The sequence below is a fragment of the Piliocolobus tephrosceles genome, chromosome 12 (genome assembly GCF_002776525.5).
Source record: "Piliocolobus tephrosceles isolate RC106 chromosome 12, ASM277652v3, whole genome shotgun sequence".
Classification (NCBI taxonomy): Eukaryota; Metazoa; Chordata; class Mammalia; order Primates; family Cercopithecidae; genus Piliocolobus; species Piliocolobus tephrosceles.
In genome coordinates, this window is record NC_045445.1 from 116,899,212 (window position 1) to 116,926,448 (window position 27,237).

Consider the following 27,237-nt stretch of genomic DNA (forward strand, 5'->3'; position numbering starts at 1 on the left):
GCCGAGGCGGGCGGATCACAAGGTCAGGAGATCGAGACCACGGTGAAACCTCATCTCTACTAAAAATACAAAAAACATTAGCCGGGCGCGGTGGCAGGTGCCTGTAGTCCCAGCTACTCAGGAGGCTGAGGCAGGAGAATGGAGTGATCCCGGGAGGCAGAGCTTGCAGTGAGCCGAGATCTGGCCACTGCACTCCCGCCTGCGGGACAGAGCGAGACTCCATCTCAAAAAAAAAAAAAAAAAAGAAAAAAAAAAAAATGCCACATCAGGAGACTTTTGGCTGGTTAGATTTAGACAGCATTCCCCGGGCCAATTGATTACTTTTTGTTTTTTTCTTTTTTTTTTGAGACAGAGTCTCACTCTGTTGCCAGGCTGGAGTCCAGTGGTGCCATCTTGGATCACTGCAACCTCCGCCTCCCAGGTTCAAGTGATTCTCTGCCTCAGTTTCTCAAGTAGCTGGGACTACAGGCGCATGCCACCATGCCCAGCTAATTTTTGTATTATTAATAGAGATGAGGTTTCACCATGTTGGCCAGGATGGTCTCGATCTCTTGACCTCATGATCCGCCCACCTCGGCCTCCCAAAGTGCTGGGATTACAGGCGTGAGCCACCTCACCTGGCCAATTCCATTTTACTAATACATTTTCCATCTTGAAAGTAACTCCTAAAAACCCTACTTCTCTTAGGTTTCCTTTGGCTTTTTGTTTATTAATCAGACTGTGGGCCCTTTGGTTCCACAGACATTCTTTTTACACCCCTTTTGGACAGATGAATACTCACTAGTAACTAAGTAATTAGTAAGGGTTAATACAATTCGGTATTTATAAAGAAGTGGCCTTTCCCAGAATTGAAGGTAGACCCTAATAGTCCAATCAGCCTTCCACAGAGATAGCTGGCTGCCATGAAAAGCTGAGCAATATCACCGACCTCTTACCGGGCCTGCTCATGAGTAGTTAGTTAAAATTCCTGCAATTTTCAGAAAAGACCCTTATCAGAGTATTATCAGCATTGTCTTAAGTTTAATATTGATTTCCAATTGCTATTTTTAAAAATTATAAGCTACCGTGGGTTAAGCTTTATGATGATCTGTTTAAGTGGTTTGTTGGATTAACTTCTCTATGTGGAGTAATGGATGTTTTCTTCACCAGAATTTTGAAGATAGGTTTGTGTTGTAGTTGAAACCTGTTTGATTCATACAGTTATTGCTAAGGAAAAGCATATGTCATTTTGTTTTCCATCTTCATCCTTCTAAAGTAGCACTTTATTGTTATGACTAAATCTTCCTTTCTTCCTCTCATTCTGTCTTTTCCTTCCTGCCTGCCTGTCTCCTTTCCTTTCCTTTTCTTTCTCTTTCTTCTTTCTTTTCTCTCTTTTCCCTTCCCTTCCCTTCCCTTCCTTCCCCTCCCTTCCCCTCCCCTCCCCCCTAAAATTCCCTCATGCTTTCTTATAATCTCACTAAGTCCCACAGCTCTGTTTTCTGTTCCTTTAATTTTGCCTTTTCCTGAAATGGATTTTAAAGGATTGTAGGAGGCAGTAGTGGAAGAGGTAACTTTATATCTTGTTCTTTTACATAATGTGTCCTGAACCACACTTGGGAAAGTATATTCCATGGTACCTATAGACAGATATATGTGCTTTACCGTGTATATGTGAAACTTTTCTAATTTAACTTTCCTGTTAAATTAGAACTCGGTAGCATAAATTAATACTGTTGAGTATACTTAGGGATTTGCATAGATTTGAAATTGTGCGTATGTTCCCTGGGGCCATGGTGTTAATTGGTTTATTAGTCAGGTGGAGTGGAGAGCCTGAGGTCAGGACAGTTGTCCTTGAACATGGAAATGAAGAGTGGATAATCACCATGTGTTATTGTTTGGGCTGATTTTATCTTTAATGGGTGATTCAGAGTTCTGATTAATATTTAGAGCAGTGAGTGCTGGCCTCCTACCTGCTCATTATCTTCAGAACTTTAAATAAAATACTTGATTTCTACCCAAGACGGTAGTTATGGGAAGCCTTTTGCTTCTTCTTGTCTCACAAAGACAACTCTTGACCTCTCAATCCTTACTTTGAACAAGAAAAAATTCTGTACATGTGGGGACTCTTAAACTCATTTTCATGGCTGGAGATTCACATTTAGGGATCTAGGAAAAGCACATCTCGGCAGAGTAGATGAGGAGATGCTTTAAGAACCATGACAAGGACAGGAAGGAAATCAATTTTGCGTTAGGTTTGTATTTTTAGAGAAAACGAATCCTGGGGAACTTTTCACACTCATTACTATTGACATTAATACCATTGCCCTGTCCCTTTCACAGTTACTAAAATCACTCTTGCCCACCCCCCTGCCTTGCCCACAACCCGTTCCCGTGAAGGAGTGACTTGGGAGAAATAATGGTTTCCAACGAATGTTTTATTTTGGAAACGTTTCAAACACAAAGAAGAGTTGAAAGGATAGTCTAAGGAACACTCATCTGTATCATACATCTGTACAATCCATGGTTGCTTTTTGCTCTACTTACCTCTTCCACCCTCTCAGCTCTGTTTATGTATGTGTCTGTCCGTGTACATATACACACAGACACATTTTCCTCCATGTCATTTAAAAGTAAAGGAGCATCACAACATAAACCCCTTAACACTTCCCCATACACCATTTTCTGAAAGGACATTCTCTAACATAACTGCAGTGCTATCATTACACACAAATTTAACAGCAATCCAGTAATACCATCTGATATGCAGTCCACACTGAAATTTCCCCAGTGCCCCAGAATTGTTTCTTATAGCCACTGTTTTCTTCCAGCATCTAGTCAAGGTTTTTGTCTGTCATGTCTCTGTACCTTCATTTAGTTTTCAACAGTCTCCCAGCATTTTTTTTTTCCTTTAATGACACTGACTTTTTAAGTGGGGGACAGAGTCTCACTGTGTCACCCAGGCTAGAGTGCAGTGGCGTGATCTCAGCTCACTGCAACCTCTGCCTCCCGAGTTCAAGCGACTGTTCACCTCAGCCTCACGAGTAGCTGTGATTACAGGCAGGCACCACCACACCCAGCTAATTTTTGTATTTTTAGTAGAGATGGGGTTTCACCATGTTGGCCAGGCTGGTCTTGAACTCCTGACCTCAGGCGATCCACCTGCCTTAGCCTCCCAAAGTACTGGGGTTACAGGTATGAGCCACCACGCCATGCTGATGTTGACATTTTTGAAGAGTTCAGGCCAGTTTTCTTGAAGAATATCCCATACTCTGGGCTTTTCTGACAGTTCCCTTGTGATTCAATTAATGTTAACATTTTTTTGGCCAAAGGACGGTAAGATGATGCTCTGTACCTACCACTGTATCACAATCTGGAGGGACAAAATAACATTTTGTTCCTATTGGTATTACTAAGAAGGTTAAGGTGGTATCTGCCAGATACTTTCCTTGTAAAATATCCTTTTCCCTTTGTAATTAGAAAGTAATTTTTGGATATTTTGACATATTATAATATCCATTCCTTAACCTTTCACTCTATGGTTTTAGCATTTACTGATGATCCGTGTCTAATTCAGTTATAATATTGGTGGTTGCATAATAGTGGTTTCCTAATTCTACCATTCTTTCTGCATGTATTAGACCATTTTCTTATGTAAAGAAGAGCTTCTACCTCTCCCCCGTGTATTCATGAATATCACTGTGGACATCCAAGGTGGTTCTGAGTGTACAAAAAATGATATCTCTCTTTACTGAACTGCCAATGGATACTATTTTTGTCTTGGAATCGTTTAAAATGGCAGTGTATAGAATCGAAAGTCCTTTCTCCAGAGAGCAACATAAACATATGTCTAATAAATATATTTCTATATTAGCCAACTGTTTTATGGGAACAACACATTGACATAATTAAAACGTGTAACATGAAAACTGTGCTGATTTGAGAAGCTCATAGAGTTTTGTTTCTTTTTTTCCTTTTTGCCACTTCAATATATATGGACCTGCACCTGTCAGTCCAGGTAGCTCATATGTGCCATAGCATCTAATGGTACGAGGGACATGTAATGCTGAAAAGAAGGGGAAAAGGAGGTGTTCAGACGAGATATAAGTATGCATTTATCAGTGTTGTGGGGTATTCACTTGCACCTTCCATTGGCTCTCACAGCCATGTTATCGGCATATAATTCAGTTGAAGATTTAGTACCTGGACATTGTCCTAAGTGGGTCTTGCTTACTTAGCTATCAGACTCAAGTACTTTCAAACAAATTAAAGATTCAAAAGATTTTGGGGATCACCTTGCTTTTTCCCATAGGAAATCACTTTTGTCCTGTCTTTTTAAGACTATTTTAAGCATATATATTTCAGTATTAAAATCATAGATAATCTTAAGCTGTTTCCTTAACCTCGTTGGGCCTTTTCTTATCTGTAACATAAAGTTAAAACAGGTTATCTCAAAAGTTACTTATCCCTAAGTTTCTTTGATTCTATGCTAAATGTTATAAAGGCAGAAAGGGAAATGGATTATTGTACTTATTTCAAAGCTTGGCTGTGATCAGCAAAGTCTTACCTGATCTTCTGGGTAACAACTCTTGTAACAGAGCTATAAGATACAGAAAACAGTGTTGTACATAGAGTGTGGCATGTCACGTGAGACCAACTGTTCTCTGAATAGAAACGCACACTAAGAGCAAGACGTGAAAAACCATTGCATAGAACCTCATATAAACGATCCCTTGTGTCCCTACACTGCAGTTTCCTCAGTAACTCAAAGGTAAAACCCAAGTATCTTGTGTCTAAGAGGATCAAAATGTCACCTTCCTTCTGTTTTATTTGTTACTTGCAGGTTTTGTATAGTTTTATAGAGATTTTTTTAATCACTCATTTGATTTTCATAAAAATTGGGATTGTTTGGAAGAAGAGTCATTAATATTCTTTACAACTTGTTCTTGTTCCTCCTTTTATGTTCTTTGCTGGTGCAGGCTTCTCTCTTATGTAAAATATTCCACTGATGCCCTTGGTAGATTTCGAGGTTGTTAAAGAAATTGTAATAACAGATCAGGGAACAGTCAGGGACTGCCTGTCCTATACTGTCTGACCCTGACTAACCATTTTCCTTGTAGTTATAAATCTTTTTGTGTACAGACTGTAATTCAAAAAACAGTTTTTATCAATTTAAATTCAGCAAATCTTTCCAAATGCTAAGGCTTTTTATAACAAGGGACAGAAAAGTTGAGTTGTCAGCTATCGATGCCATTGCCTATTAACAATGGCAATGACACTGAAATGATTTTTTGGATTTATGAGGGGAACATTTTACAAATGAAAATGGCCACTGTATTAGTCCATTTTCATGCTGCTGATAAAGACATAGCTGAGACTGGGCAATTTACAAAAGAGAGAGGGTTACTGGACTTACAGTTCCACATGGCTGGGGAGGTCTCACAATCATGGCAGAAGGCAAGGAGGAGCAAGTCACAACTTACGTGGATGGCAGCAGGCAAAAAAAGAGTTTGTGCAGAGAAACTCCCGTTTTTAAAACCATCAGATAGCGTGAGACCATTCACTATCACGAGAACAGCACAGGAAAGACCAACCCCCATAAGTCAATCACCTCCCACCAGGCTCCTCCCATGACACGTGGGAACTATGGGAGTTATAATTCAAGATGAGATTTGGGTGGGGACACAGCCAAACCATATGAGCCACAAAGGAGAGATTACCCTTTTTAAAAATCTGTAGTTTGCCCACAATATTTTCCATAAATAAAAATGTTTAGAAATTCTATTTGTGGATATGTAGGTATTTAATATTTGTATATTTAGTTCTTATTTTTTCTCTAAATGGTTATGACCGCTACTAAGTAAAATCAAAACACACACACACGTGTATACACACATATACACACAGACCTGCTTTACCTTGCCTGGGATCATTATTTCCCATGATTAAATAAATAAATTTCTGCAACTATTTATCTTGGAATACACTGCATAGAGTTGTCAGTTTGAGAAGCAACTTGATTTCAAATCTGAGTCTACAATTTTAGCATGTTTCCTTGTGACTTCTAGTTTGGGGCTGTTAATTTCCTTTTTGTTCTCTCTACCCTCAGTTTATGAAACAGTGTGGCCTTTTGGCAGTTGAATAGGCCCATCATAGCCTCCCAATTTCTGTGTTGTAGAGGATAGTTGCCGGCTTATTAAATGCCCTGCAGGACTCTCAGGGAAGTCTGTGTTTAGTGAATAGTGATGAGTCAATGTTGATTTCTTAGTTTTGACAAATGAACCATATGGTTATGTAAGATGTTAACACTGGGGCAGGGTTTCTCAACCTTGGTGCTGCTGATGCTTTGGCCTGAATCATTCTAGTTTTTTGTTGTGGGAAGCTGCCCTGTGTACTGCTGTTTAGCAGAATCCTGGCCTCTATCTACTAAATGCTAGTAGCACCACCTCAACGCACCCCCTCAACGCACCCCCTCACCCCCCGCCAGTTGCAACAACCAAAAGTGTCTCCCGTAAAAGATACCAGGATGAAATCACTTTTTGTCAGTCCGGAGGGTTCATGGTTACATGCCTGAGATAAAGACTGTCTCAAGGACTTTCTAAAATCACCCCACAAGAAATTCCTTTGTTAGGACTGCAGCAGTGCACGTAAGATGCTCTCAAAAGAACATCTGCCCAGTAATGGCATCTCCACTAATAAACTGACACCAGTTCTGGTGTTGAGCATCTGAAACCAACGAACTATGTTTCCAAGCAGCTTATGTAAACTTCTGCTTTTACCAATAAAAGTTTCCCTCTACCGTCTCCTCTTCAAATGCATCTTGGGTTGTAATCCTCATTTCTAATTCAGAAATAAGTTCAACATATTTGGAGATGTTTTTCTCTGATGTTTTTGGTCGACACTCCAAACATTGTTTTATTTCCTCTGGGGTATGACATCATTTCCGGTCGAGAACCACTGACCTAGAGAAAAGCTATCTGCCTGTGCAGTTCCTTTCAAGGGTCCCAAGTGTGAATTTTGTGTATACCTATATTTTAAGCCAGATCATTCTACACGTACCTTCTAAGTCCAGATGAAGTCTGTTAGCCTTTTATGTGTGATACCATCACAGAGAAACCAGCACAAGGACATTTACTTTAATCTATAAAGTAAATTTTGGACAGTTTGAGAAAGTAACTTATTTTGTCTTCTACTCTTTACAAAATCTTTATAAGTTTATGTTTTTGCTCTTCAGGATGACTAGGCAGGTTTTTAAAATTCTGACTTCATACAGATTTTATAATCTTCCTTTTATTTCTTGTGATCACATTGCAGCCGAATTCCCACCCACTGTTCAATTCAGCAGATTTTAACAGAGTCCAGAAGTATAGTTCCTGTCTTTAATTAATCTGCAATTTAGGAAAGAAATTAACGAGGTCTCGTTATGTATTGTTTCCAGGATGGTAGTTTCTTGTTATCTGAGAATTACTGGGCACGGTCTCTTGCCTAATGTTTACTTCTCCATATAGAGTTGACCCTTGAAAAATACAGGTTTGAACTGTGTGGGTCTACTTATAAGTGGATTGTTTTCGACCAAATGCGTATCAAAAATACAGTATTCAAGAGATGTGAAACCTGCGGATATGGGTTCAGCTGGGCCTACTGTGGGGACTTGAGTATGCATGGATTTTGCTGTATCTCAAGAGTCCTGTGGGAGTGAGGCTGCAGGGGGCCAGGAAGCAACCCCTAGCATATACTGAGGGACAACTGTACTAATTACTGTAGTTTATTAACTATTCACATGGTTTTCACAAACCTCACAATTGAAATGCCAATTGCCTTCTCTTAAAAATACAACATATATGTTTATGGTAGCTGGGATGTAGGGCTTGCTGAGAAATACTTAATTGCATTCCTTCTGTAGCCATGAATTAGTGTTATTACCTTGAGAGAAAAATGAGTATTCAGGTGGACCTCCTGGCAGCCAGTTAGCCCTTCAGTGTCCAAGGATTTATGGAAAGCACAACATCAAAGAAATCGAAAAGTTACTCGGAACCCTGGCAACTCTCCTACCTCCACACTTGCCATGTAATGCCCTTTGAACGTATTATTTTGATAGTTAGATCCCTTTGCTAGAAATTCCAGATATTGAGAATTCTTTAACTGTCTTTATACCTTGTTATATTTGTATAAAGGTGACATCTGTATGAAGCCACCCTCCAATGTGTTGTAACAGAGCAATAATAATGACAACTGATTCCTTCCCCTCCCCTAGCCTTTATGTTATGGATAGTTGCTGACAGGTGAAGATCAACAGAAAAAGAGGAGAAACCCAACATAATTCCAGACTGTGACTATCACAATGGAAGGAGCTGCGATAGCTTTACTTTTTATGTGTGCATGAAATAGAAGGGGAAAATGGAGTTACTGCCAAAACAACAGCAAAAGCAAAACAAAACAAAGCCAACAAACAAAACAAAACCCAGAGCTAAATGACCTTTCCAAGAGATTTTGCTAGGATGGCTTGAAACTGGTGTTTAGGGATGAGGACAGGGTCACCCTTGATACTGAGAGAGAAATATATCTGAGACTTTTATGTATCTCAACAAATAATGGTACTTACAAAGATTATCTCAGTCCAGTGAATGCCATCATACTTATCTTTTGACCTTAATAACTTCCTGCTATTCCAGTCTATCCCTATATATTTTTTTCTAGAATGATCGAAATGTAATTTTAGCTGAGTTTAATTCTAGTTCTGTTAGGTCTTTACAGAAGCTTGCCTGGTTTTTAATTCTTTCCTTCTTTATCGCCAGACAAAAGGAGAGGGAATATACCACTAGGATATAGAATAGTTTGTCATAAAAATGAAGGGTGGAAACAGAATGAGAATGTGAATCCCCATACCTTGTCTTCAGTGCTGTCAGCTGGCATAGGTGAGCAGTTTTAAAAGAGCCAAAATAATGGAGCTTGCATCTTAGGGGCTGGACAGAAATTTCAGAATGTTCAACCTTTAAGCACAGAAGAATCTATGGTATTTTTAAAGAGTAGAACATTCTACAGCCTCCCTTGGTAATTCACACTAATGCTTTAACAACTTTCAGCATCAGGAAATTCTTCCATATGAGCTACAGCCTAAATTCTTCATGCTGCTTACGTCTGTTTCTTCTTGTTCTGTCCTCAGTGGAGAGATCGAACAGCTGGTCACAGGCCCCTATGCAAGAGCCATTCACATAATTGAAAACTGTTATTAAATCGCCCCTTCAGCAGTCACTCTTTCTTGCATGTTTTCTCTCTCTCTCTCTCTCTCACTCTCAGAGTCTGGGAAGATTCCAGAGCTGATTAACATGTTTCTTTACTGATGACCTTCTCAGCCTTTAGTATGTTCACGTGCACTAAGAATTTTAAGAGGCAGATATAATGTGCAGTATTTCTTTAATTAATTTGACCTTCTCATGAAGCATTTTGCTGGACGATTGATCTGCTGGACATACAGGGAAACACTGACTCAGAGATTTTAGTTGAGTAGGAACTCTATGTGAGCCTACAGTACAGAACAAAAGAAAGTAATCCAGTTACACTGTCCGGAGAAACAGAGGTACATTCTCAGCAATTATATTTGAAGAATAGTTTTCTAAATGACAATGGCAAACTAAGCCGTGTCATATGAGGAAGAAATAAAAAGAATAGGAATGAAGAGGCATAGACAGACAAGACAGCTCTGGTAAAATATTTAAAGAGCTGTTCAAAGAAAAGAACTTCTGGGTTGCTGGTCAGATGGATGATAAAAATGACAATAACAATAGCAAACATGATTCTTGCTATGTCTCAGACACAGTTCCAATTGCCTTTCATTTGTTGACTCATGTAATCATAAAATAACTCTATGAGGTAGGCACTATTAATATTTCCACTTCGTAGCAGAGACAAATTAAGACACAGAGAGATAAAGTGATTTTCCTAAGGTCACACAGCCAGTGAGTGGTAAAGCTGACATCTGAACTCCAGTGGTTTCACTCTGGAACTTCTACTCCTATATGCTGTGCTGATGGATTTCAGCTCAATGTGATGACGCACTTTTGACAGGGTTATCTGGACATAGGTGTTCAAGATCACCTTCTAAGGATGTTTCCTAGCTCTCTCACATGAGTGGTGTAGTGGCTGTAAGCACACACTGACGTGGGTAAGAGTTTGGATTCAATGAATGCTGAGTTTGGACTCAATGAAACTTGAAAGTCTTACAGCTCTGTGGTGCCATGCCAAAAGGATGAATTGACTTGCATGATCTTTTTCATCTTTAGATTCCATAATTCATTATAAACATTTTTTTCCCCACAAAGTACCTCTGCGATGGAACTCTACACAGATAAAAGTGCTCAGCAACAACTTTTTAAAATTTAACTTTTAAGTTCAGGGGTACATGTCTAGGTTTCTTATGAGGTAAACGTGTGTCGTGGGGGTTTGTTGTATAGATTATTTTGTCACCCAAGCCGAGTACCCATTAGTTATTTTCCTGATCCTCTCCCTCCTCCCACCCTCCATTCCCTGATAAGCCACAGTGTGTGTTTTTCCCCTCTATCTGCCCATGTGTTCTCATCATTTAATTCCCACTTATAAGGGAAAACATACAATACTTGGTTTTCTGTTCCTGCATTAGTTTGCTAAGGATAATGGCCTCCAGCTCCATCCACGTTCCTGCAAAGAACATGTTCTCATTCTTTTTCTGACTCCATAGTATTCCAGGGTGTACAGGTACCACATTTTCTTTATCCAGTCTACCATTGGTGGGCATTTAGGTTGATTCTAGGTCTTTGGTAAACAGTAGCATTCGATCAGAAGTTTGAACTGATATGATTTTGCAGCTAGGAAATCCAAAGTTAAACAGTTTATTATAGTGTTGCTAAATTTAGAATTAGGGGTAATGACTGGAGTACTGTTGAGGTGATCAGTGTTATAAGCCAAATGACCTGTCAGTCTAAACCCTCTTGCCTTTCTATCTGACATGTGGATATGTCCTTTATTAGCAAACCACATTACAAGAGAAGCAACTTGGGTTTGCAGCTTAAATACCCATTACTTGTGTGATACTAAGTATTCCCATGTCATATATTCAACTGAAATTGGCTGTGGAATAAGTAATGCTTCTTGCTTCTTGGAAAAGCAAATGAAAATCATCTCTGGAAAAAGCACTTTTATTCTAGGCCCAAACTTTTATTTATCTCTAGAAAATATCTGTAAGGTCAATTTAGTATGTAGTAAAGAACATTAAGCACACAAGAAATCAAGGTGGAAAAAGAAAGAAATCAAGGTGAATGAGAACCAGAAGAAATAGCAAATCATAGAAGCAGACCTACAATAACATCATATTCCAGAATTATTAGATTATTTTTTTAAATTATGTTTATGCAGTTAGAAAAAAAAAAAAAAAACAACATTGAAAAATATCTGCAGGGAACTACAAACTTGAGAAGTTACCTTAAAAATGACCAAGTAGTATTTCTAGATATCAAAAGTACAGTAATCAAAATTTAAACCTTTATGGGTTTACAGCAGACTGGCAAGAGAAATGGATACCCAGACAGTAAGGCAGAAGGAATTAGAAAGAATGAAGCAAATAAGGATTTTTAAAAAGATGTGGGGCAGACGGGGGGAACTAGGGAAGGCCTGTTCAGAGAAATATAGATTGAAGAAGTCTAACATTTATCTAACAGAGTTCTGAAAGTAGAATAGAGAGGGAATGGAGAAGAGGCACTATTTGTTGAGAGAAAGAAGATTCCAGAGCTGATTAAAGACTCTAAATCACATGTTTAAGGAGTCCAGTGAATCCTAGGCAGTCTAAATCAAATCCTAGAGACACAGCACAAGATAGGAAAAGGATAGATTATCTTTAAAGGAGCAACAGTCATCTTTACTATTGACTTCTCAACAGCAACAGAGACACATGAAAGTGGGGTAATATTTCAGTATTCAAAAACAAAATAAAAACAAGACCCAAAAACCTTATACTTGGGCCAGGCACGGTGGCTCATGCCTATTATCCCAGCACTTTGGGAGGCCAAGGCGGGCAGATCATTTTAAGTCAGGAGTTCGAGACCTGCCTGGTCAACATGGTGAAACCCCATCTCTACTAAAAATACAAAAAGTAGCCGGGTGTGGTGACATGCGCACATAGTCCCAGCTACTTGGGAGGCTGAGGCATGAGAATCACTTGAACCTAGGAGGCAGAGATTGCAGTGAGTCAAGATCATGCCACTGCACTCCAGCCTGGACAATAGAGCTAGACTCATTCTCAGAAACATATATATTTAATGAAGATAACTATCAGGAATATGGATTTTTTTTTTTTTTTTTAAGTATTTTCAGACAATCAAAGCTTGAGAAATGTACCACCAACAGCTAAAGGAAATTCTAAGGGACATATTTCAGGCAGAACTAATCCTAGATGGAAGATTGGAGATGAAAGAAAGGAATGAAGAGCAAAAAAGTAGTCAATATATGGGTCAATCTATCTAACAATATAAAAAATTAAAACAATCCTATAGGGTTGGAAAAATAAGGTATAATTAAAATTCATGAATATAGTAACATATAAATCAAATGATGGTATTTTGAGATTGTTGAGATCATTGTCCTCTCTGGGATGAATGGTATTTCTTACATTTAGACTTTGAAAGAGAGAGAGAAATGGGCAGACAGAATCAACAGGGCATCATGAAAACAGCACTAAGCCAGGAGGTTTGGATTCTATTATCAGCTCTGCTGCTAGTTGTATGGCCTTTGAAAAGCTACTTTTCTGATCTACAAAATCAGTTTGTCTATTAGATAAGGCTTGGGAACCAGATGAATTTTAAAGCCCCTCATTGTGATTCTATGAGAAATAGATTATCTAGAAAAAAATCAATTGTCCCCCTCCTTTGAAATTTTATCAGTAAACACCTGCATTTCACTTGTGGCTAACTTTCATGTATCAGTTCAAAAATTAGAATTAAATAGAGTCTCGCTCAGGTGTGTAGTTTGCTTTACCTTTCTCATTTGTTGTTTTTGTTTTCTTTTGTTGTCATCTAGTAGCCAAAAAGAGTAATGGCAGTTTACCAAAGCCTTAGGAGTAGGTAGCGCTTTGGATATTAGGGAGCATTTGCAGAAACAAGCTGTGAAAAGCCAGCCTAGCTTTGCAACCATTGTTCTTTCTTTCTTTTTTGTTTAACTTATTAATTGAACTGATATACAACTCCTTTGCCATCTTGCCTTCTTTTCTTTCATCCTTTTGTCCTCCTTCTCTCTCCCTCCTGTCTTTGCAGGCTAATAATAAGCCTGAGATTGAAGCGGCCCTCTTCCTAGACTGGATGAGACTGGAACCCCAGTCCATGGTGTGGCTGCCCGTCCTGCACAGAGTGGCTGCTGCAGAAACTGCCAAGCATCAGGCCAAATGTAACATCTGCAAGGAGTGTCCAATCATTGGATTCAGGTATTAGGAACAAAAAAAAAATGTCATTTTTTTCTCATCATTTTTCACCTTTTTATGACTTGATCTTTTATCTCCTGTGCCAGTTGCTGTTAGTTCGTCCCTCTCCAAAGTGGGAGAGAAGGTGATTGGGCTGGAACATCGATCATTCCTGTCACCCTCCTGATCGCTAGGTTATTTTGGTGGATATCACTTATTAGGCTGGTGTCCCTTTCCACCTTCACTCTTCAACTCTTCAGAGCCACATTTTTGGTTGAGCAGGACAAAGCGCGTGTCTTCACAGAGGTATTACAGATGAACTGTACCTCCTCCTTCCTGGAACCAAAACATTTTTACCATCTTTCCTTTTTCACGGTCTTTTCTGTTTATAGAAACTTCCCAAGCATCAGTTATAAAACTGAGAGATGATTCTATTCTGGGAGGAACCATAATAGTAGCTCAGTCTCTCATTCACTTTGCACCATTTTTTTTTCTCCCTTAAGTAACAAGAATTGTTTTCAGCATCTGAGAACTTACTTCTTTATCTGTGAATCTGATTACATTCTTTGTATATTATCCCAATGAACTTCTAAAGGAATAAAAAGTATGCAAGTAAATGGAAGATTCACAAAGCAGCTGAAAAACAACCAGTCCTTATATATTTCTAAGTGAAAGACATAGGAAACATAGCAGGTTATTCTCATATTCTTAAAATATCATGGAAAACAAGGCTAACTAAATCTTTAGCCCTGTTGACCTGTTTGGGGAGACCGGATTTTTTTTTAATGAATTAATCTCACTTAACAGTAATCCTAAATCCTAATTCTGAAACTGTGATGTCTTTAAATGTGTGAATCAACATCAAGGTTTCCATAGTGATGAATAAGCCACAAAGTTGTAAACTAGCTATATGGTCTATGCCTGTGCAGAATCCACTTAGCAGCTAAGTAAACACTCTTTTCCAGTTATGTGTGAACTGGTTTTGTTACTTTATTTTCTAATAACTACCTTGTACTGTTGCATGCTTTTTATTCATAGTGCTTTTTAACTTTTGGTGTTTATCCTTCCATAGTCATGCTGTTTACAAAGAGGTTTTACAAAAACTTTTAGAGGTTTCTGAAGCCTAGATAGACAACAGTGAATAGGCAGTGCTTGCAAGATACCTTCTTTCCTTCCTGGTTTCGTGGCAGGTAAAAATGATGCCATGGGGGTGGGGAGTGGGGAAGGGAAGCCACAAGTGACTGCTTTAGATTTCTAAGCTATCTTTTCTCTGCTTCCTTAGCTAGTGGGCTTTTGTATATAGGGGAAATTTTTATAAACTAAAGAGTAATGCTTTGGAGGATCTGAAAGAGCACTTTCGCCTGCAATTCTTTTGCCCTTAGCAAATTACATTATTTTAGGACTCAGCACTTCTCATTCCTCCTTTCCCCTCTTGAAAGATGGTTGGGATCTAAAAAAGATAGCTTTCCTTCCCACTTCTCCATATGTGACATAAGAAATATGTTTATGTGAATTGGCGAAGGTTCTTATCTGAGAAAGCAAAAGGCAGGAGAGTATGAAACAAAGAATATCACATTCTGATAATGGAGGAAATGTACCAACTGGTATTTACAAATTATAAATTCTTCCATCTAATCCAATTTTCATTTTCTCTTGGGACTTTGGTTATCATTTGTAGGTAATGTGGTGAGAGATTTCTGAAGAGATAGAGATAAAAGAGGTCATTCGAGTAACTGTTTGAAGATGAATCATATCAGTCAATTAGAAAACATTATTAAAGTGAGACTTGTTTTAATTGCAAGTTCTTGTTCACATTTCTTTTGTCTTATGAAATTGCTTTATCTTGACAATTTTTTGAAAATAATTGCTTCAGAAAACTTTTGTCCCCATGATGGGTAAGGGGCATGCACAGCATCAGTCTGTCTCTCCTGGAAGTTCTTTTAAATTTGAGTATTTGGTTTTCAAAAGACTGGAAATTTGCCAGTACCTTCCTACTTAATCTCAAAGAGTTCCTAGTGGAGTTTAAATAAGAGCTGAGTTTTTCTTCCCTCCTTTCATATGTTTATAGGATAATCTTTCTGCCAAAATGTTTTGATACTGTAGGAGAGGCACTGGAGAAATCTGGAGGTAGGAAGTTAATCACTTACCTTGTGGGACTAATGAACATTGCATTCTGTTTCTCGAATTAGAACGTGGTAGAAGGTTTATTAAAGAGTGTTCTTTGGGAATTTGATTCGAAGAAATACATATGTGTTTGTTTTTGCTCTTTATCAGGTACAGGAGTCTAAAGCACTTTAATTATGACATCTGCCAAAGCTGCTTTTTTTCTGGTCGAGTTGCAAAAGGCCATAAAATGCACTATCCCATGGTGGAATATTGCACTCCGGTAAGTTAGACACCCGCCTGACTTGAGAGTTAGTTCACCTGGGATACATTTCAGTTTTGTACAATACTGCAGATCATGTGTAATGCTGTGATTTGTCCCTTCCCTAGATGTTCCCCAGCTAAAGTGGCTCTCAACTGTAAGCTTCAGGATTTACCCTATCCCTGGTGCCTACGGAAGTGCCTGGCACATATGGAACATGATAGACCCTCAACAAATATTGTTGGATAAATGAATAGGGTTTTCACTCTGTGTGCATGAATGTATCGAAGATGTTTTCACATTTATTTTGCACAGCCTTAGAGACTGTATGGGGCGATCTTACGGCCATGAGGCATGTTGAGTATGGGGTATGGTTCTAGGTTCCCCCAAATTCATAACCTACCACTTTTAATCAATGTTGCTTGTTCATTATCTGTCCTACATACTAACAACATTTTAAAAATCCATTTTATATGCTGACACTTACTAAATGCTAGGCATTTATCTTTTAAACTACCCTGTGTAAAATAAGTACTATAATTTTTATCCCCTCTATACAGATGAGGACTCTGAGGTCCTGAGGTTAAATAATTTGCTCAAGGTTCTATAAGTAAGAGTTGAAGCCATCTCCTAAGATACTGTTTTAGGAAAATGTTAAGTGGCCAATAGAACTGTGAAAAATCACTGGTGCAATGGCAAGGGCGTAGACTTGGTGGCCAGACAGACCTGAGTACAAATCTCCATAAGAATTAAAGACAGGCTCCTCTCAGGTTTGTTTTCTCTAAAATAAACCTGTCCCTGTTTACCGTAGAGCCACCCTTCGTGTTTCTCCTCTCTTTCTTTAATTCTTACATTCTCCTCTTTTCTAAACTTTATATGCTTGCTATTCAAGATATGGTCTGTTGACCAACAATCATATGTCTATTGGCATTACCTGGGTCTTTATTAGAAATGCAAAACTGCAGGCCCCAACTCCTGATGCTCTAAATCAAAAACCGCATTTTAGCAAGATCTGCAGCTGGTTCCCATACACATCAAAGTATGAGAAGCTCTGCTTTAGAGCATCTCTCTCTTCCATCATCAGAGTGATCCTCCCAGATATTTGCCTTTCTCTCCTTTATTCCTCTTATAGAGATGGTCAGTGATTGAGAATGTACCATGCTGTGAATAGACCAAAATTTAGTGGGTGAAGCATGCTATCATTATGTACTAGGTAGTTTTTAAAATATCATAAAGTGTGGTAAAATTTAACATCACCTTTTTGACCTTAAGACCTATAAACTACCACTTATTGAGTAGCCTAGTAAGCTTGTATGCTTCATTTATTTATCATAACAACATGTCGAGGTGTTATTGCTCCCATTTTACTGATGATCAGAGGCTCTGAGAAGTAAATAACTCATCCAAGTTAGCACACGCCAGGCCTGGTTTCAGAGCCTCGTTTGTCTGATTCCAAAGCCTTTGCTCATGACCACAACTCCTTAATTACAAAACAAGTGTCATGGAGCAGAAGACTGGAGTTGTCATTCGTTTTGAAATCATACTGTCCTAAATCTGATCTCACCATGATCTCCCTTTTAGACTACATCAGGAGAAGATGTTCGAGACTTTGCCAAGGTACTAAAAAACAAATTTCGAACCAAAAGGTATTTTGCGAAGCATCCCCGAATGGGCTACCTGCCAGTGCAGACTGTCTTAGAGGGGGACAACATGGAAACGTGAGTAGTGGCAAAAGCAGAACAAACTCTTGTTTGATGTATATTTGAACTCCTCTCAGCTGAACACCCTCCTTCACTCCCAAATGCAAACAGTCTCTTCTATTTCTTTCTTTTTATTTACACTAGCTGAAAAGACAAAAGTAAGCTGATGTCCGGTTGCCATTTCCCCACTTCACTTGACAATTTCTTTTTCCAAAAGTTAAACTTTATCTCACGGGGGAAAAAAAAAAACACAACACAATACAGCCACTAATTGCCTTACAAGCCTTATAAGAAATATGGGACTGTTTACAAATGAGGGATTCCACTATTTCATTTTGATTTTCCTCTCTCACAAATCAGTAAATGTGTGTCTTTTTGTATCTCATTGTGTGGTCATATCTACTCACTTGTTTCTACTCAAGAGAAAATATAATCACAGGAAAAAACTACTTCACAGTAAGTAGTAATGGTTCTCACGATCAAAGGGATGTCTTCACCTCTTTTAAACCTGCTCCTCTTTTTTGCCTCAACTCTGCTGGCAGTCACACAACTGTTTGTTTTCCTTTTAATTCACTTTACACCTTGGTTTGGCTATTGCTTTCCATGGTTCATACTTAATTGGCTGGATTTTATTTATTTTGACCTTTCAGTAAATTTTTTTTGCAGCTGAGTTTGCGTGTGTCTCTCTTCACCACCTCATTTTTTGTTTTGCAGTCCCGTTACTCTGATCAACTTCTGGCCGGTAGATTCTGCGTGAGTACTTTTGCTGAAGGGTGCTGCTACCACCAACACATTCGCTTGCTTGGTTTTCTTTTGTTCTATTTGTTTGTTTTGTTTTGTTTTATGGACATATTAATTCCTTTTCCTTCATTTCAGTTTGTTTTATTCTTTTCTTGATGAGATTTTGAAAGTACTATCTACACAGATCAGGAGAATCAGAGTGGGTTTTTTGGTTCCTCCACCAGGTGAAATTCAAACCAGCAGAAATCCTGGCTTGAATTCAAATTATAATCAAAGAAGTTACTGGAGTTTTAGCTGTATTCCTGGGAGACATGTTTATATATTTCTTCATATAAAAGCAAGGAAGAACCTTCTGATTACATCATAACATTCTTTAGCCATACTTCTTGAGATTCGATGCTTTTTAGAATCTTTAGGGTCTGTTATAAGTGAACTATTAAAAATCAGAATTCGTTTTAAAGTATGATGTTGAGTTTGGCTGAATAATTTTAATGAGGTGTGCAGACTGTTTATCAGGTTATGCCATGCTATTTGACTAATCATTATATACAAGGCTTTCCAAATTTTGAACTAAACTCACTTTACTCTCCTCTCCAAACTAAATATTCAGCTCATAAATAATTATACCTTTGCTCTAGGAGGAAAGTATATTATACTCTTTGTTATTACTATTGGTGTGTATTAATAATACTAACGTGGCCGGGCGCGGTGGCTCAAGCCTGTAATCCCAGCACTTTGGGAGGCCGAGACGGGCGGATCACGAGGTCAGGAGATCGAGACCATCCTGGCTAACACGGTGAAACCCCGTCTCTACTAAAAAATACAAAAAACTAGCCGGGCGAGGTGGCAGCGCCTGTAGTCCCAGCTACTCGGGAGGCTGAGGCAGGAGAATGGCGGGAACCCGGGAGGCGGAGCTTGCAGTGAGCTGAGATCCGGCCCCTGCACTCCAGCCTGGGCGACAGAGCGAGACTCCGTCTCAAAAAAAAAAAAAAATAATAATAATAATAATAATACTAACATTAGATACGAGCAGATGATTTATCTCAGAGTTTATAATGTTAGAAAACTCTTTTTTGGGGCCTGTGATTTATATATTAGCAAACAAAGTGCCTGTTTTAAAACTACATTATGTAGAGTTGTTATAACAAACTTTTGGTATTTCAAAGTATGCTTTATTTAAATATTTATTGAAAGTCAGACGGCTCTATTATGTATAAAGGGGAAATGACCAGTTCGGAAGATAGGCTTATGTAAGAATTCAATTTCTTTTTATTGAGTCTTTTTTATTGTTCCACCGTGTAATTTAATTTAAACTAGGTCCTTTTTTAAAAACCCTGTAGTGATAAATGCAAATTATTAATTGAGGTTTATTTTCAGTCTTTATGGGCCTAAAGGAAGTGGAAGGCTTCCCTTTCTTTTTTAAAACTTCGTTATTGTGCCCCTTAATTTTGAGATATGGTAGCTATAAGTAGTATATTCTCTGATTTATTTAATCATCGTGCTTAAAGAACTTTGAGAGTTATTTAGATTCAATTATGTCCTCTGCCTCTTGGAAATTGTTTTTTCTAAGCCAGGTAGTCTGTTATAGAAGTTACAACTTTTCAAAAATAAGAAACTTTTAAAGAGTTGATACACTACAGTTTCAGCTTGATTGGGTCGTGATAAGCGAATGGATTTACTCTATGTTGAAATAAGTTTAACCAAGTAAGAAATCCAAACGACAAATATGCCAAAGAACAGTTGTTACGAATACATAGATAAAAGTAGCACAAAATAATAAAGAGTAATTAACAGTTCCTTGAAAGGCAAAAAGGAACTACACATAAGCTAATGAGAAAAAAAATTATGACAATCAGTTTAAAGTAACTTAAGTAGAAGATTTTCTTTCTTAAACGCTGAAATACTTTAAAATTAATAACATCTTTTATTTAAAAATCTTTTCTAACAACTAAAACACACCTCCCAATTTGTCTTTTTATGAAGTGTTGGTTAGATTATTCAGAAATAGTGGGAAGTTTTAATTTTGAGGAAGAAAACAAACCTAGCAGACTAAAGTCTGTGTTTTCTTTAATAGTAGTAATTATATTTAAAGTATTTATTCTTAGGATTATAAATACTATATAAAATATATTACAAAGCCATCCTATTCAGGCATAAGAGCCAGGTCCTAACGTGTTTTATTTTGCAAGAGTTTTACCTAATGTTAACAAATCCTATGATGATTACAGTATTTAATCCATTTGATATGGATCACAGAATTTGAAAGTTTCCAGAGATACAGACTTTTTGGTTTTCCTTAAGACTAAACTCTTATTTGCTTGTGTTTGTCATATTACTTTAAACTAAAGCTACCATAGGCCTTTATATTGTTTGTCGATAAGTGAGCCAGTCAAACAATATTCTTTGAGCGATTCTGCATTGAAACCTAAATGAATGTCAACTTTTAATTAATAGAGTTTTCATGAAAGATAAGGTGGTGGTGGGTGGGATGGAATTGACCAAGTGGGTCATTAACTCTAATAGTAAGTGATCCTTCTGGGTATATGGTTTTGTATTTAGGAAGTGGGAAGGGGGGAGCAGTATTATTACCTTCTTTTGGAAGTGTTTTAGAAGGCTTTGCACTTAGTTTTCTTTGTGGACTAAGTGGCTTTGTATTTTTACTAATTCCTGGTTTTTAAATGATTCATCTCTGACCAGTACTCCCTTTTGGCTCATTTTCTGGTTTAATAAGTGCCCCTTTTAGTGTATATTTTTTAAGATTTCTGCTTATTATAAGTTCTTGTGCTTATGCATGCTGTGATAGGCGCCACAGATATTAATGAGAAAAATAACATGGAATTATCCTGGAGGCTAAGAATTAAAGCTCTGTATAAGATTTTCTGTATAAAATGGTATTAAAGTGTTTTGGATTTATATGCCTCTTTTCTTGGTGAACTTATGCTCCAAGGTCTTAGGCTTTCTTTCTTCTATACACTTCCAGGGTAGCAACTGTTATAAGGGAAAACACTACTAATGTATTTTCCCTGATGGTAGGCTTTTTGCTTATTAAAAAATATGTAATTGAAAGACTGGTCTATTCCAAAAGATAGTTCTTTTAATACAAATAATCCAAGTATTAATTTATCTTGATCTGCAGTGAAGATTTCAAAACAAACCTTAGCATTTTTCTAATAATGGGCTATGCCAGGGTTCTAGAAGATTAACAGATTAACTCTCCAAAACTATAGTGAAGATTCACATGGAAATCTTTGGATCTGCTTATTAAATTGAGTAGTCATCCTTTTGTTTCCTCTTGACAATTTAAACATCTTTATAACTAATTTCAATTTGATTATGATTACACTTGACCTAGATGACATTGGTTTCATAAATAAGACCTTTATCTCTCAGGGAAGAATTCCAGTTCCCCAGTTATTTGCTGTAGTGTATTGTAATTATTTTACTGTAGTATATTAAGAAATAGGAATTTCTGGCACATTTTCTAATGCAAGCTTAGCTACTGGTAACTACATCTTTTTCTTTTTTAATGTAAGAAGAAACAAACACATTCTCCTTAGTGTTTCAACCAAGTCCTTCAGTGCTACTTGGACATTGGGCTAAACCAGGGTCCTCTCTGAATTATATTATTGTTGACTTTTGGATTTATGCCTTTACCTAAGGGCTTTCTGTGTCAGCAGAGAAATGGAAGAGACCTTTTGTGCTATTCCAATTAAAACAAAATGTACAAGCCTAAACTGGTTTTCAGAACAGATGGTTTTTTTCCTAAGGTTAATCCAAAAGATACTATAAAAACTTCAAGGATAATTAATAGATCAGATATGAAAGGATGAAAAAATGTTAACCCTACCAGAATTCTAGCCTATGGAGATAAGAAAAGATAGGTGTTTATATACAAAAAGCATATAGACTATTCCTGCTGATGATCTCCTTATTTTCTCACCTGTGTTTTAGCACACAGTATCCCTGAGAAACACTTCAGATATCATGACATTCTATGAAATTTAGTCATTCTTTTTAAAAACCTCACAATATAATCCTGGGTCATTCTATTTTGTGCTAGAAATTAGTAGTATAGTCTTGCTGCTGACTTGGAAGATACATTTCTTCTTTACAAGATTGTATAGATCAAGACATCTTGATACATGGAGTCTTAAGAAGTCTTGTACTAGAGTAGCCTCTTTGAAGCTAAAATAATTGTAAGTATCTAGGCAAATGTACAGCTTTCATTCAATAAGAAGACAGCCTATAAATGGTGCAAGTGTAAACTATTTAAATTTTTAAACCACATAGCGCTAACACAATTTCAGAACTATAGGATGTGAGAAATTAAAAAGTAGGAGGGCAAAATGCTACCTAGAAACTGTCTCCCCCAACCTTTTCTATGATGGGAATTTTCCAGAGAAGCTTTTGGCCTCTCTTCATGGCTTTTAATAAAAGCAGAAGTATGAGAAATCGTCTCACAAACCTGGATTTTAAAATACTTGATAATATTTAAGATATAGGAGCAGCTAAATGTATACATTATCCATAGAATTAGAATAAAAGCATTCTAGGCCATGTGTATAACATAACTGTGTGGTGGGTTTTTTTCTCCATTAATGGATGGTATCTGTGACTAATCACATTTTCTGCCTTATAGGCCTGCCTCGTCCCCTCAGCTTTCACACGATGATACTCATTCACGCATTGAACATTATGCTAGCAGGTATGAGACTAGTTGAATGCCAGGCAAATATTGATTGAAATAACTAACCAAGGAAAGCTAACCTATAATATTTTAAACAAATCTTTTCTTTTTTCCCCAAACTTGTCTGATTCCTACTAATCAACTTGCCCTCTAACGTGCATGCCGTTCCACTGCATGTTGTTTTTGGTCACCAACAAGAACATCAGTCCAGAATAATCTTCCCTAACCCTGGCTTTTAAACATTTCCGGTAGCCTTGCTATGTTTTTTTTATACCGAGCACATTTACTAAATTGGCTTACAAGTAGTCTAACCTCCTTAGAAAACTGCTAGACCAGACATTCATATATGAAAAAATGATTATGTAGAGAATATGAAAGCATCAGCTTTCCATTTGTGTATTTATTTTACATGACATACTGTAAATAAGAGAATAATTAATTTTCCTAATCTTTGGACCTTTCTGTCTCATCTTCTTTGTGTTTGAGATGATTTTTATACCTAAAAACTGAATTACTAATTTTAAAATATCTTATGCTTGTTAAATCAATCCGTAAGAGTTTGGTTAACTTTTTTTTTAGTTGTAAACAAACATGCAAACAAAAAACCTGTATAACTGCCTGAGGTGAAGAAGATTTTAAAGGTAAAAATTGGTGGCAGAATGTTTAGAGAGCTTACTGTGCATCCATCCTTTGTCAATATTCTAACTGCTGGACATGTTTACCAATCGCGAAAAGCGTTAGCTAGCTGTGTAAGTCTGTCATCAGCGGAAAGTAGTAATTGTCTCAAAAGAAAAGGGGTAGTGTAAGGTAGGGAGTGCACTTATTGTTAGGGAAGCTTTTCTTCTGAAAACAAAGACCTGTTCTCAGTGAAAGCAAGATCGATCTGTAGGGGGAAAACTGAAATACAACTTTCCTTAGAATTTATATCATAAATGTAGTGCTACTAACTAGCTGTGGTCTACCACACACTGCCTCAAATGGTTAAGCCAACACACACATCCTTTAATTTGAAGGATTCCTTTCTCTTCTTGCCATGATTTATCCTTTAGTTTTCAGGAATGTTCGATTAGGTCTTGAATAGATTCTAAGAAGTCACATAAGTTTTAATGAGCTTTTACGTTTTTTATCAGGCTAGCAGAAATGGAAAACAGCAATGGATCTTATCTAAATGATAGCATCTCTCCTAATGAGAGCATGTAAGTATCCCATCTCTTTTTACAAAATGTTCCTGACGATGAAATTGCTTTGAGGGATTTAGAGGTAGGATAGCACAGGATATAGGAATTAGCATCATATTCATTTGATCTTTTAAGGAGCCATTCATTTACTTTTTTCCTTTAATTCTTAATGCCCTGGCATGGAATGAGCTCATCCAAATTCTGGCATTATTAGCATTCAGAGTAGCAAAAATAGTTTGCCTTATTCTTACTTAAACTTATTTCATACCATATGATTACAAATTGCAGAGTCCCAAGTACTTACAGTAATACTTAATCTTTCACCAAACCTGCCAGATATTTAAAGGGATAGGATATTAATTTTAAAGTGATGGCTAAGCACTATTTTCTCCACTCATGGGGAGTGGAAACGTGATCTTGGTATAGCATGGCCAGTCACATATGGTAGGTGAGTTAGGCGTTTTCCTTCAGAAATCCAAAGAAGTCGATTTTTGTGATTTAGCATCTTCACAAGATAAACAAAGTGAGGCAATCTTATGAAAGGTTTCCAGAGGAGAAGTACAAATTCAGGTCGCAGTTCGTTAGCAGGATGATAAGCCAACCCTGCTAAACTTTAAGGACAGAGATAGAGTGGTGCTAAAAGCAACAGGGAACACAGCTATGGCAGGGAAACTGAGGCTTCATTTTAGAGTAAGGGCAGTGTTCACAATACAGGGCACAAGGGAACATTGCCATGAACCAAGTAAATGCTGACTGGGGCTTGAGGTACTGAGAGCAGGCACTGAAGCAAATATGAAGGAAACAAATAAGGATCTGCCAACTGAATAAATAACATAAAGACAAGTATTATGATGCCTTTTTTGTTTGATAAAGTATGGATATCTCACCCATCTTGGAGAATACAGACAAAGGGAAGAATGATAAATTTATCATATGTAGTTAGTGTGGCAACACAAAGTCATGCTCAGATGAGAAAAGAACCTTCATAAGGATTAGGCCAAAAGAAATAGTATCAAAGTGGCATATATATAACTAGTTATTGAAGACATGAGAATAAACAATCTCATCTGGTACATAAACGATCAAGCTAATAATAAAGAATCAAGTCAACCCTCAGTCATTTGTATATGACTTAGTTACTTCAAACAAACAGACAAACAAGCCTTTCCCCAACCATAACTGTGATGCCTTATCTTTCTTAGCTATGGGAAAAAGTATTAATGGTATTAATATATAAGATACTTCAACAGTAAAATGTGTGGCCAAAGAATCAACCAAATGTAAATAGCTTGTGCTTCTTTGGCTCACTGATTTTGACATTAGAAGCTCTAGCACATTCAAATTAATTCAAGTTGTATCTGTATAACAGTGGCTGTCATTCATTGACTGCCTAAGAGAACAGGAAGAAAAAGTGTAGTTACAACTCTAGGTTATAATTAAACATGGGGAGTTCTAGCAATAAAACTTCAGAATTTGGAATGAGTGTGATAAATTAGGTGGTAAAACTGCTTTTGTTTTATTTTAAACTAAGCTTTAGCTTATTCTGAGGACATAAAATCTATTTTGACTCAATGTTGGATGGCAAAAAATCATGGCATTTTAGGGGCACATTTGGGGAAGTGGTTTGGTGGATTGGTTGACTTCACTTAAATGTGTTTTTAATACCCAATAATTATTTTTAGTTAGCTTTTCACATCTAAACCAGTTAACTGGCTTGATAGACAAAAATAATTCAAATGAGGAGGACTTTTTCCTAAATTTCAGATTTTTTTTCAACTGAAAATTAAGTGGGTATGGAGAGGAGAGTATTAGTGTATCATCTTAATGATATCTAACCAGAAACAAAGAGCTTTAGCCTGTCATTATGGACAGAATGAAATTCTTATAACTTGGAGGTAAACAGGCCTTTCAGGAGCTTGGAGCAATGCATTCAGAAAAGTTTGTCCTGTGTATTAGAGAGTTCCTAGTTTCCAGGAGAGATTGCAACTGCCTCCCCAAATATAAGCCTTTTTGCCTCCTTTTCCCCCAAGGTTAGTCCTTAAAACCATTATGTATAAATTTTAAAATAAATAAAACTTAAATTTTAAAAAAACTCTGCCCTGAGGAATGAGATGTTCAGTCTTCTTTTAATCAGTCACCTTAATGGCTTTTTTCCCCTCAATTTTTGCTTATCTGTCTAAACAATAACTGAATTAAACAATCATTTATCTCCAGTTTAATTGTTGTTGTCATTCTGCCTCAATGACTTATATAAGTTAAAACTGACTTACTGAAGCAATACTTTTTGGTTACATTGCCTTCCACTTAAGAAAATATTTCCTCTGTTACTTTTAGAGCTGCAAGGTATTTTTTCCTACTCAGTACAACAATAGCGTGGGTTAGTGAACAGATTATCTTGACAGGCTTGGTGGCCAAAGCATTATACAGCGATTATTATGTCTTTTAGTATTTTTTAGCTATTGACTAACATCGACGTAGAGTCCCAGTATTTCTGTAATTCTGCCTGTCATTTATCCATGTAAATAGGCCAATCAATTTCATTTGAAAATTTGAGCAAGAAAACACTTTGAATTGTTACCAATAGAATGGTAGATCACAACCTCAACAGTATCAAAAGGTCTTTAGAAGCAGGAAAAAAGGTCTAATTAATTGTTAAGAGCAAATAAATGTTTCTATTTTCAAATACACTCCTGAGTCCCTAACCCCCAAAGCAAAATAAGGGGGGGGAAAAACCAAAACCTTTGATTTTATTTTCCAGAGATGATGAACATTTGTTAATCCAGCATTACTGCCAAAGTTTGAACCAGGACTCCCCCCTGAGCCAGCCTCGTAGTCCTGCCCAGATCTTGATTTCCTTAGAGAGTGAGGAAAGAGGGGAGCTAGAGAGAATCCTAGCAGATCTTGAGGAAGAAAACAGGTGAGTTTTCTTTCTAGCTTTGTCATTGGTATGCAGAGTGCATACACTTGCACACATAGAAAAGTGCCAGGAATCTTCACTTAGAGTCATTTTATGTCTAATTGTTTTCTAAAATAATCTGTTTAGCTCCATTTGCAGATTCTCTTTTTTTTTTTTTTTTTTTTTTGTTATCTGAAAGAAGACAATGAATGCAATAGTATGATGAAGACCTCATATTTTAGGTGTGAAGGAACTAATGCTGATGGTGGTATTT

General features: G+C 37.3%; 1 protein-coding gene across 1 annotated transcript in view; it reads left to right on the plus strand.

Annotated features, from left to right (window-relative positions):
* Positions 1-27,237, plus strand: part of DMD (dystrophin) — a 2,292,995-nt gene that overhangs the window by 2,213,732 nt on the left and 52,026 nt on the right. The window contains 7 exon segments of the mRNA XM_026451980.1: positions 13,254-13,420; positions 15,671-15,782; positions 17,343-17,479; positions 18,176-18,214; positions 22,842-22,907; positions 24,020-24,085; positions 26,826-26,984. Of these exon segments, the coding sequence (XP_026307765.1) occupies positions 13,254-13,420; positions 15,671-15,782; positions 17,343-17,479; positions 18,176-18,214; positions 22,842-22,907; positions 24,020-24,085; positions 26,826-26,984 (746 nt within the window).